Below are 12,545 nucleotides of genomic sequence, written 5' to 3'. Positions count from 1 at the left end.
GACGCTCAAACGCCAACAAACGCTTTTGAGTATGTTGTAAAATGTATACAAATTATAGGCAGGAAGTGAGTTGGGACTCTATGGCTTTTTCTTGTGTTGCCAGTTCAGCTTGATTGCAAACTAAATCGATATATATTTCGCATTTTAGGTGTTTTTGTAACCACAGAGTGACATACTAGTCTCTTTTTTGTCCTCAAATTTTTTCAACGATTCGTAATAATTTAGGATGTTTTTTCTCTCAGTGAACAAGAATGCTAATACTGACCAGAAAAAGAATGAGGAGAAAAAAGAGGAGGAGGATGAAGGTGGAGCTGAAGATGGCCCCAAGCCCATGCCTCCCTTCAGTTCCTGCTTCATATTGTCCACCACTAACCCGTGAGTATATCCCCACTTGTTTCCTTCAGAATGACAGATTTATATTTACACTTGCATATTAAACTCTTTTTTTTTCCTCGGGCAGCAAATGTTTAGTGTGTTTGTGTGCTTTTTTGTGTCAACATGGGCATACATGTGTGTGTTTGCACCAGGTTTCGGAGGTGCTGTCACTACATCCTGACTCTGAAGTATTTTGAGTTCAGCATCCTGTCTGTCATCGCTATGAGCAGCATCGCCCTCGCTGCAGAGGACCCTGTCAACCCAAACTCACCTCAAAACAATGTGAGGCATAGCACTTTCTGTGTTTGTCATTCTTAGTGTTCTCAGTGTGTACATTCATTACGGTATAGGCACGGCATTCACTATGAATCTACACCTAGGCTAAGTCCTGTAACTGAGAAGGGGACGTAATTTACTCAAGTTTGGCTTGCGTAAAAAAAAAAAAGAAAGCCTAATCCATTTTGCACATTTGCTGTTAATGAATATGCAACGTGGGTGTTTCTTGTAAATCAAATTGCGCATCTCTTAATATCTTTCTGTTCTTTAAATACACTTTCTTTACCCTTTTAGACCAGAACTCCCGAACAACACGTCTTATTTGACCATCTCTTTGACTGTTTTTGCGATCGTTGTGAATCAGCTGATTCTGACATTGAGAAAAGCAACTTATATTGGCTTTCCCATCTTGGTTTGTGCCAGAATTACCAATAACACCCAACCAAATATTTTAACAAGGTGTTGTGTACCTCTCAACATTGCTCCAACTAGAGGATTTATTTATTTAAGGCGTTCCGGATTATAAGGCATTTTGTCGTTTTTTTTAAAAGAAAAAGAAGTTCTATAAGAGCACATAGTGCAGAAAAACTATGAATATCAATGCATTTCTAAGGGCTGCAGACTGCTTCTTTTGTTCATACATCACGCCATTCCTGTGATCAATTCTTAACAATCATTTGCATTTATTTAATGTGTTCAATCCATAGAGAATGCCCAACCCTCATTGAATTGCTGCACTTTGGGCCTCTTATTTATTGCGCAATCAGGATTAGAAAATCTTTTACAAATCTAAGTAATATTCAACAATCCATTGATTTATCTTTCGTTTAACCCTGGTGAAGAAATGGACAAACCTGTATGGGACACACAGGTAGCCCACAGAAAATATCAAGGTCTCAATGAGTCCGTTTTGTGAACCCATAGAGCCTAAATATTCATACAGATTTTTCTACGGGAACGCTGCAGGCAACAGGTTGTAGCAAAGACTGAAAAAACGCGTAAGGATAAGTAAGGGTGAAGTAGGTGAGATGCAGGCACATCATTTTTTTTATTTTTTTCAACCCTCAAACCCTGCATAAGGAGCCAGTTAGAGCTCTACAGGTGATGAGGGTACACTCCTTGCTTGCAGCTTGACTGTTAGAATTTAGGAAATTTGACTTGGACTATCCTTACAAATACTTTACGATACACTTCCATTTTCATGGCTTCCCTTAAGATAGCCACATGAGCCTCAAGGGAACTGCAAGATACACCTGCACTCCCTATAAGATGAAGCCACTCCTGTTTATGACCCTCCATGGGCCCAGACAACCCAGAAATCCGCAGCACCCGTTAGGGTCAATACACCATATTGGGTGCATGTGACCAAGGCTGCAGCCTTAGCAGTTGTATAAATTCATTTGCACATGAAATCTATTGCGTGGACATACAATATTCCATCTTTTGTTTGTGCTCTTACTAAATCAGGCCCACAGTCTTTTAAATAGGAGACAGATGAAGGTATAAAACACAGTGAATATCAGATGTTGTCAAATGTTTCTTTTAATAATTAGATCTCAAATTTAACAAGTATTTTTAGACATGTCTGAGTTTTTTCTTTAAATCAACTGTTTTCAACTGTAACACTGAGAGAGAAAAAAAGGAATTTCTTAACAACCCCTTATGTATTGATGACTTGTCTACTTACCATCTTTTAGCAGCAAATCTTGTTCCATTTTCGTAGCTCAGTCCTTTGCTTTGTTAGAAATTTAGTTTAATTTCAGTGGAAAGACTCATGTCTGCCATCGGGGTCAGAGATCACAAAAAAGGAGGCAAATTAAAATTAGAAAGCAGAATAAAGCATGTATTTAACAAAGCATAATGTACACATTTTTTAAACTTACTGAGTGTAGGATTGAGTAGCGTAAAATCTCTCTTGTACTGTTAGTCTGACCTGAACTGTTTTATTTGCCTTATCCCTCTGTTCCTCCTCCTCTTTTTAAGTCGATTGACTAAAACTCATGGTGTTGTGTTGCTCTGCAGGTGCTGCGTTATTTTGACTACGTTTTTACAGGCGTCTTCACATTTGAAATGTTGATCAAGGTAACAAAGTATCACTGCATGGGTGTACAAGTGTGGAGTGATGATTTTCTTGTCTTTGCTTTGGTTTGTTTTCTTTTCATGTGCACCTGTGCTTGTCTGTAAATAGTGGTGCTGGAGTGTGGACAGCCTGTGTGTGAGTGTGTGTTATTTTGGCGCTCACATGCTATAGTTGTACCAAACACACTCCGTTTCTTCCAGATGGTGGTCTTAGGCTTATTTCTCCATGAAGGATCCTACTTCCGTGACTTGTGGAACATTCTGGACTTTATTGTGGTTAGTGGTGCTCTGGTGGCCTTCGCCTTCACGTAAGTGCGCTCCATCCTGAACCCTTTCCCCCTACCCTTCCAGCTCATCACCTTCACACACACAAACACATTTCACAGTTTTCACAGAAAGACCTCTGCTGCTCAGCTTTGTGGAACCGATCCACCAAGAAACCCTGAGCTCTGCCAAAAGTCTTGTCTCAGCTCGCTATAGGTTTCTTTTCTTGCTCTTTTCTCTTCATCTCGATTCCTCCTTATGTGCAAAAACCATCATTTCACTGTTACTGTGTTGTCTTTCTTATCTGTTCTATTTCCATTCATGTCAAGCTTTCATTCTTCCAATGTTTTCTATTACCGTATTTTTCAGATTTTTCATACGCACTGGAGTATAACATGCAGATCCCAAAGATGTATAACAAACAATCAAAGAGTATAAGTTGCACTTTTTGGAGAAAAATGCAACGATTCTTAACAAATCTGCCAAGCCCGGTGTAATGCTGAACACAACACAATTCATGCATTAAATTTGCCTCCTCTGCCTCATTTTCGACAACGCCTCAAATTTGCGCCCACTGCCTCTTTTTCGATACATCTCAAATTTTCTGCTCAGTGCTTGTCTAAAAATGTGTTCAGAAACTAGACAGTCCAGTTGTGATTGGGAGGAGCTACCGTCAAGTTTTAAGCCTCATCGCTAAATGTAAGCATTGCCTGTCTCATTTTCAATGCACGGAAGACACACAGGACACACAGGAGAGATCAGGTTTATTCATTTTGAGGAGTTCTACAACAGCATCAGTAAACACGTCTCCACATCTGTGTTCAGGCGTCTAGGAAAGAAGAAAAACAAGTACAGTAATGCCTCGATGCAAATTAGAAAAATGTCATAGAGTTCAGGAGAATAAGAAGATTCAGAAGATTCTCCATGTTTGCTTTGGACGGCGCTTCTTATTCTGGGTTGCTGTCAGTAGCAGATACACTAACGTTGCCAGATAGAGTCACACTTTTCCAGCCTTAAAGTCACCTAAAAATATGATATTTTTATGATATTACATCCACAATTTGCTGCTGTCAATCAGCCAAGTTTACAAAGGATTGCAAGATCTGCTGTGAGGCTGCGCTCCGTGAGCCTACTTCATCTCACAGCCTGTGCTGTAACTGAACAAGAATTATGCAAAATACACAGATTTTAGGGGAAATAAGGATTAAAATCATACATATAAATTGCTTTTCATAGAACAGATTAGTAGACACATTTATTTTATTTTTAGTTGCTCATGATGGCGAGGACGATGACGTGTTTGGTACTGTCTCACGTGCCTCCCCTGACCACACTTCACTTGTTGTAATAAAAACCGCCGAACCAACCCCAAACCTGCCCAAATAATGTCAACCCGCCCAAAGCAATTTTTTCTTACTGCCCACTCTTCCAACACTGAAATACACACTTCTACTCTAGCAGTTCATTCATCAATTAATTCTTCTAAACCTTTCGGAGTCACAGGGCTGCCACTCGTGGGCGAAGGCAGGGTATAGCCTGGTCAGGTCGACAGGGCCACAATCACCCACCCATACACACTCCCATTCACACCTAAGGAGAATTTAGAGTTACCAATTAACCTATGAAGCATGTTATTGGACAGTGGGAGGAAACCGGAGTCCCAGGAGAAAACCCACGCATGCACAGGGAGAACATACAAACTCCACATAGAAAGGACCCCATTGCTGATTTCAGGTCTCCCAGCCGGGGCCTTCTTGGTACAGCAGTCTTTCTGCTGAGGCAAAAGGGCTAACCACTGCGCCACCCTGCAGCCCATATAGGGTAAACTGCTGCTAAAGGGCAGCCAGGTGTTTGTGGGAAAATAACAATATATGAGCTAATATTTATTTTTTTACAATCCTATATAAGTCGCTTCTCAGTACAAGTCGCACCCCTTGCCAAACTATGCAAAAAACCATGACTAACATTTAGAAAAATACGGCATGGTATTCATTTAGTCAAAAATTTCATTTCCATCTGTTTCTTACTAACCAAAATCATCTTTGACATTGAATCAGCAGGTCTTTCGTTACCTTTCAATACCACCCTTCCTTTCCATACTTGTCATTCATTGAAATGTTCCTCACCAGAGAATCCACTGTTTTGAACCTACACTCTAAAAATAAAAAGTGCTATATGACGCTCACCTCCTAACACTGTCATTCCCAATTTATAAAAGTTTTATAAGAAGCAGCTACTTTCTATTTTCTAATCAGGTTCTGGAGTTCCAAAGGCCATCACATGGCAGTGGTGTAAAGCATCAGTCGCTGTCATAATTTGATTGGGAGGTTCAACTGCTAATTGGTTCCTGAGAGTGGCCTTGACTGTGTCTCACCAAAAGAAAATGAGTGTGGTGGGAACAATTTTCACAGTCGCATGTGTAACAACCAACAGTACTTGCATTTTTAAAAATCAGACTAAATAATTAAACCAGTTGTTGCTCATAAATGTTTTTTTAAGCCACTTTCCTAATATAAATCTGTAAAACAAAAAAAGACTGATACAGCTAAAAAAGAATGTTACTGTGACTACACTAACTCCTAATCTTGTTAGTAACATGTGAAAAAAAAACAGGTAAACCAGTCTTTTAAGGAAAGGGAATATCTAGTAAAATTCTCTAGACTCAATGGAATCTTTATTTTAAAAAAGAGAGCAGCAGGTGCTTCTGTGGGCCTCCCCCACATATCCAAAAGCATGCATATGACTGTAAAATAAAAAGCCACACACTCACAGATGTAGCCTTCTCTCTGTGGAGTAGAAGCCTCCATAGGCCACAGCTAGACCAGGAGATGTTCGCCTGTCTCTCATGCTGATTTTATCTATGGATTTCAGAATTATGCTGATTCACATTTCCTTAACCTAGATGCGTGTGTTTTCTACTAAGTGGCTCACAACTGAATAAATGCTGCTCTTGGGGATGTGTTGTCAGGTGTCCCTTTTTTTCAAAGATCTGTGTTTTTCTCACAATATTTTTAGAGTGTAGTTGCATCATCTCCACTGTCTCCATGAAACAAATCCTACAAACCCTCACTTCATCAACAACCTCTACTAATATAATTCCCATTTCTGTCTTATAAATTAATAAATTGTAAATCCCAATGTTCCTTGCTCCCATTCCCTTACGTCTCCTGTTCTCCAAACCATGCTGCTCTGATCTTTCCACCAAACAGGCCGTGAGTCATCCCTTCCTTTTTTATTATCTCTAAATTCATACCTTTGATCCCTTAAACTTTTGCTAACTAACGCACCTCCCAGGTGGAATGCAGCTTTCAATCCCCCTCGATCACTATCATTCCTAACATACAGCAACAATAAAACATTACCGTTTTCAGTGGACCGGAATCAGAGAAAGTAAGAAATTTTTATCTCTTACTGTCAGTGACGCAAACCTGCTGCTTTTTGAATTAATTTTGAATTTATCTTTTGATATTTTTTTACGTTTATGATTTATACTACAGTAATACAGATTCTGGCTTTTCATTTTTATGCTGTATGTCAAGAACACATACCAGGAGCTAATTTTTGACACTATCCTCATGTCGCAGCTCTCATCGTTATCTGATCTGATTCCTAGGGTCCTTAGATATTCCTCTAAATTCCATCAAACACAAATTTCCCTCTCATATAGATTCATCAGCCTTTTATACAGCCACACTTCTTCCTTCTCATTTTACCCCTCATCTCTCTCGCTGTATACCCCACTCAGCCAGTCTGTGGGGGTGAGGGCGCCTCAGACACCTTTAACCCTTTAAGGTGCCCAGGTTACTCATATAACAGAGAGGACAGCCGCAAGATGTTGCCTTGCCCCTTCTCCCCCTTCCTCCTATTTGCCAGCACTCAAACACACTCACACACAACCACACACGTGTCCAACTGTGTTACAAACCTGGAGGTGCAGGTATTTCACTTTCCTTCCTTTTGCACGACATGGAAAAGTACACAGGATGGTAAGAGGAAGGCATGCTGGGGCAGGGTGTGATGGTAGGAAGGTTTTTTTTCTACTTACAGGTGGTAAACAGATGAATACATATGACATAAATATGTATGACAGATAACCGTGAGAAGCATAAACTTCTCAGTTCTGCAGATGCTCGTCGCATGCCTGTCGCTGAGGCTGCATGAACCTCTGACACACTGGACAGCTTTGCTCAGTCCCTTTAGAGTCTTTGGCAAACCCCCATTTAATTTTATACCGTTAAAAAAAAAGTCTCATATCTGTCCTCTTTATGTTTTAGAAATGTTTTAAAATGATCTGTAGTATGTTTAGTCTCATTGTGGGAAATCTATGTTAAAATCCGGCACATTTTTGTAGCAATGCATTTTTGCTATATTTCCTACAATGAAACCCCTAGTTCTGACCAGACAGAAGAAGACCCATAACTCGCTGTGCGCTTTGGATTCACACCTTTGCACTCAAACTTGTTTGAATGAAGAGGATGCCGCAGTTTTTGCTAAGTGATGTATATGTGCCAATTTAAAGTCCCACTCCAGTCATCTTGTGATGTAACTTTAAAAGTGTCCCCAGTGGTCTTTTAATTAGGGTTGTGCCGTTTTTAGCCAAAATAAAAAAAAACTGTCGCTTTCTAGATCATAGTTTCTGCAGAGGAACAGTAGCTGATCAGAAATTTGCCTCTGAGCTGTGGGTGGGACTGTCGGCGCAGAGTAACTCCATCCCCCATCCCCTTCCTGTTGCTAAGAGTTCTCTGTTTACAGACTTTCCCGCTAGCTTACACCCCCATTCTGACATTACCGGTGCAACAAAATGGCGAGCAATATTGAAGCTATCCAACTGTTCAATTTTGAGCTAGATGCCAGCTCAGGTGAGGAAAACAAAAATGAACATGGATTTAGTCGTCTACAAGTGGCTGTATCAGAATGGAGTGGAACAGGGAGCTTGTAGCCTGCCGATTGTAGCTTCTACGTCACAACCACAAGCTTTTTCAAACAGCATTTTTTTCCTTTGCTCCTGATTTGAATATAAAAATACTGAGTAATGCAATTTAAGTTTAATTTTCTTTAACTATGTCCTCCATCATAAGAAAAATTCCACAAGGTCATGTTAAAAATACCAAAAATGTCATTTTCATCAGAGTGGGTCTTTAAAATCCTGTGAAGACCAGCGAATTTGACAATATTTGCTACTACCTTTGAGATTAATGAGGCCAAACTTTCTTTTTGCATTTTTAATTACAAGTGAAAAATAACCTTATAGTGGAACCTGTTAAACCACTATCTGACTTATAGGTTTGTTGCAGCAACTGGAGAATCACTCCACCGCATTGCCCCTTTCTCAGCATGAGTTAGCAAGATGACACCTCTTTCACTTTTCTCCCTGATGTCGCTTTTCTCTCTCCAAAAAATCCCTTGCCATTTTTGTCTCCTTTATCCCCCTTTTGGTATCCTGTTTTCAGATGCTGGCAACCACACTGCTTCTTTCCCTGCTTCCCACCCTTGCTCTTCGCACATGTCGCTTTTTGCCTTTGTGCTTCTATTACCCACACCAGAGCTGAGCTTCAGTGCAGTTATTCCAAAGGGGAAAAAAAAAAAACTTAGCATGACAGCATACACAAGCTTGTATGTTTTAAACAGAACGCTTCTGGCATCCATCATTCCAAACAAAATAAACCTCACTGAATTTAAAATGTTTAATAATGAACTGCATGCTGTGACATTACACTTCCAGAATGCAATTTTCCTCCATGGACTGAAGTGATGCGCACAAATCTGCTTTGTTGAGTTGCACATTCATGGAGGATGGCCTGAATGTGTGGTGTGTGTTCTTTAAAAATGAGAAAACCTTGGAGTCTTTCCCTTTCTGCTAAAAGTTTTAGAAATGTTCTTTGATATTAACACTGTTGGATAGCATTCATTGATTTTATGGTGTGATTGAAGTGAGCAATGAAGTAAACAGAAATGAACAGTTTGAGTTTGAGACCATGTTAAAAAAGATATGCAGATTTGTTTAGCACCCTGATACTTTAGCGTGCTGCATATGGGAGATGTACAGTACAGACCGGTCAACATGTCTTTGCAGCACACTACAAAAACAGAACAATAATTCTTAAAATTTGAAAGATTTTCTTTGAATAAGCAAAAAATAACAAATCTACCAAATGGGGTTACAAAACTGGTCTTACCAAGAATTTCTATTTTAATCTATAAGAACCCAGACCCATTTTATCTTAAAAATCAAAGTATGTGTATTTTACCACAAACCAAATCAACCACCATATCCATTTCTGATAATTTTTACGCTGATGTCACCATGGGTTCTTATGGGTTAAGAAAAAAATCTAGTTACTAAGAAATTTTTTCTTAAACTAATGTAATTTTCTATTGAAAAACTTTCTTCATAAGATTATTTTTCTTGCAATATAGAAAATTACACTTTTCTTGAAACAACGATCTTTTTACTTTCTTAAGATTGAACTTTTGCAGTGCAGCAGCCAGTTTTAGTGAGGAGTTTTTTGGTCTTTGTTTACATGACCTGAAACCCCCAAAACGTGCTCACTTAACATCACATTTTGGTGTTAACGTGAACCTAAAATAAAACAAAACATTTGTTTTCTAAATCTGTGGTCGTGTTAGCAGTGCAGATTTCTTTTTTAGCTTTGTTCTCATATCTACAGACTGCAGACTTTTTTATGTCTGCTGAATACTTTACAACTATGCAACTTTTAACTGGGCATCTATACGTCTTAAAGCTGCTATTTTAGCTGAACAAGCAGCTCAAAGCCTTACTTTGTTGTAGGGGTGTGATATTTAATTGACTTAATCGATTAATTGGTTTCTATTCCTACGAGATCAATCCATCTGAGTCAATTTGTTATTTAAATTGACATATCATTAAAAAAATATTTCAAAATGAAGTAAATCGATTATATCAATATTGGAAAATACCAGTTGAAATGAGGCATGGTAGGTTTATTTTACTATAATGTAAAAACGACCAAGTGCTTAAGTGGTACCCAGTACCCAGGTGTTGAGTAAAACTGGTTTATTTTTTTTTTAGGCAAAAAATATCCTGGATAGATTTTAGGTCATAGAATCGGATAATATCCGATCTCAGGTCTGCAGATCAGTTTTGTCTTTTTGTAATATTAATCAGTCTTAGTTTCAACATTTAGTAGAAACAAGTAAATAATGCTTTTAACTCAAACCAAGAATAAGCTGTGATCGCAGCAGTGTTCAGTGTTCAGCTTTAAATGGAGATGAACATCTTGAATTGTGATCATAATGTTCTGGAGAATAGGGTGGAATGGTAACTGTCAGGGTTAGAGCTCCATATGTGTTTTTTATCAATTATGCCCGTCCCACCGTCCTTCCATTTTTGTCTGTGTCTTATAGATGCATTTTTTCCTGTTTCTACCAAACCCTCCCCCCCTTCTCTCTTGTTGTGTCTTTCTCTTCCTGTCTGTATATTTGTCTGTCTTTCCATGTGACCCCCCCTGCTGTCCTTCTGTCGTTCCTTCTTTCTGTCGCTGTGTTTGACTTTGGTTGTCTCCACCTTGGCTCAAACTGGACAGGAGCAGCACCCGGTAAAATTTCTCCTCTGTCCCTCTGTGCTATTCTAGCTGCTCGCCATTACCCGAATCAACTTGGCTTCTCTCTCTTTCTTTCTTTGTTCTCCTCACCGTTTGAGTTTTTGCTTAACGTTTTTAAAAACTTCAAAACCACAAGGACACATTCTAAACACCACAAAAGAACTTGATTCCATGTTAATTACAGTATCACATTTTTATAGTTTTTCCTCACAAACAGCAACAAAAGGTTGCACCACCAAAAGTATGCCCCCAAAAAATAAACCCACTTTGTAATTTATCATGGTTCAGATCCAAATTTTTTCTAAAATATACTGCCCTCTAATAATTAACAATAAATGACAAAAGTACAAATGCTTGAAGTACAAACAGATGATTTTTAGAAGAAGTGGCTGTAGTAATATTTAAAATGAAGTGCAGGATTAAGCCTTTTAAATTGAGGATCAACCTTCCTACATCTTAAACTACTGATGAAAAGCAAAAACAAAGACTTTTTAAAAAGTTATACTTGTAACAAGAAGCCGGAATCAGGAGGATCCATTTGCAGTACTTTTGAGGCACATGGAGAGGTAGGCGGCTTGCAGACCTGGGTCAGAGACAGGCGAGAGTCAAGGCAGGTGGCTGTTAGACATGGGTCAGAGACAGGTGACAGTTGAGTCTGGTAGACATGGGTCAGAGACAGCCGAGAGTTGAGTCTGGTAGACGTGGGTCAGAGACAGGCGAGAGTCTATTCAGGTGGCTGGCAGACGTGGGTCAGAGACAGGCGAGAGTCAAGGCAGGTGGCTGTTAGACATGGGTCAGAGACAGGTGACAGTTGAGTCTGGTAGACGTGGGTCAGAGACAGGCGAGAGTTGAGTCTGGTAGACGTGGGTCAGAGACAGGCGAGAGTTGAGTCTGGTAGACGTGGGTCAGAGACAGGCGAGAGTCTATTCAGGTGGCTGGGAGACGTAGGTCAGAGACAGACGAGAGGCGCTGGTCACTAATGACCTGTGCACAAAGACGACGGGTGTGTGAGTAACAATGACTACTTTTAAAATTTGTTCTGTGGCATAGAACATTCTGGTGAGGAATCTGCATGAGGGTGAATTCTAAATGTACCTGAGAATGGCAAAAGCAGATGAGTGATGTTGAAAAAGACTGCTGCAGAAAAGGAGCAGATCACAAACCCACAAAGAGCGAAAGGCGTAGCCTCAGAGATTGAGTTGTTTAACTACGGAGTAGGAAAAGAGTTCACAAAAGTGACTCATATTTCATAAACTTCGGTGGTGTTCAATTTTTAATTGCTGTTCAAAATCATAAAAACATGACTGAATTAATGTACTAATCACTGGTTGAACCAACAGCTTTCCTCATCATTATGCTTGCATGTGTGTGAGATCTTGTCAGTGTGTATGCATAAAGGTATTGCCACTTCCTAACCCCATAGGCCTAAATGGGCTTTACTTTAATACTCTAAAGCCGCTCTGATAGAGAGACCTCAGTCCTGGTCAGCTTCAAACCAGGAACAGTTATTGATTATTGGCTGAGACTCTTTTGCATGCACACACAGCGCTCCACGCACAGACACCTAAAACCGCCAATGCTCAATCTCAGTCAAACGCCACTAAATTGAATTGTACTATGCTTTCTGTCAAAGGAATCAGTTTAAGAGCAAGCCTTGATGAACGACTGCTGATGTTTAAGACTTTGCAGGAGACCATGCGCCTCCTGCTTAGCTTTTTCCTTTTTGTAAATGTCCCATTGATGTACTGTAAAAAAACAGTTAAGTTATTTTTACCTTAACCACACAACTCACTTGAGTTGGTCATGCACCATTTTTAAATGACAAATAATGACCTAAAGGAGGAAAAGGTTTACCTTTTCTGTCTTCTTCACCACTGTTTCCTAAGGTCGTTCTCAAGGCTCTCGGAGTCTGTTGGTGTCATGACATTCGATGCTGTTTTTTACAGGAACATCTTAGGTTCTCAGAAC

At 39.6% G+C, this 12,545-nt stretch overlaps 1 protein-coding gene across 25 annotated transcripts in view; it reads left to right on the top strand.

Moving 5' to 3' along the window:
* Positions 1 to 12,545, top strand: part of cacna1a (calcium voltage-gated channel subunit alpha1 A) — a 194,316-nt gene that overhangs the window by 120,265 nt on the left and 61,506 nt on the right. For 17 of the 25 annotated variants that reach the window (XM_023959257.1, XM_023959246.1, XM_023959256.1 and 14 more), the window contains exons 23-28: positions 243 to 375; positions 528 to 657; positions 2,674 to 2,733; positions 2,932 to 3,038; positions 6,204 to 6,206; positions 10,560 to 10,571. In XM_023959257.1, the coding sequence (XP_023815025.1) occupies positions 243 to 375; positions 528 to 657; positions 2,674 to 2,733; positions 2,932 to 3,038; positions 6,204 to 6,206; positions 10,560 to 10,571 (445 nt within the window). The remainder of the gene's footprint in view (positions 1 to 242; positions 376 to 527; positions 658 to 2,673; positions 2,734 to 2,931; positions 3,039 to 6,203; positions 6,207 to 10,559; positions 10,572 to 12,545) is intronic. The other 8 variants (XM_023959302.1, XM_023959286.1, XM_023959281.1 and 5 more) reach the window with 3 other exon arrangements.

Source organism: Oryzias latipes, chromosome 1 (genome assembly GCF_002234675.1).
Source record: "Oryzias latipes chromosome 1, ASM223467v1".
Classification (NCBI taxonomy): domain Eukaryota; kingdom Metazoa; phylum Chordata; class Actinopteri; order Beloniformes; family Adrianichthyidae; genus Oryzias; species Oryzias latipes.
Note: the sequence above shows the minus strand (reverse complement) of the source record. Positions and strands in the feature narration are given on the sequence as shown.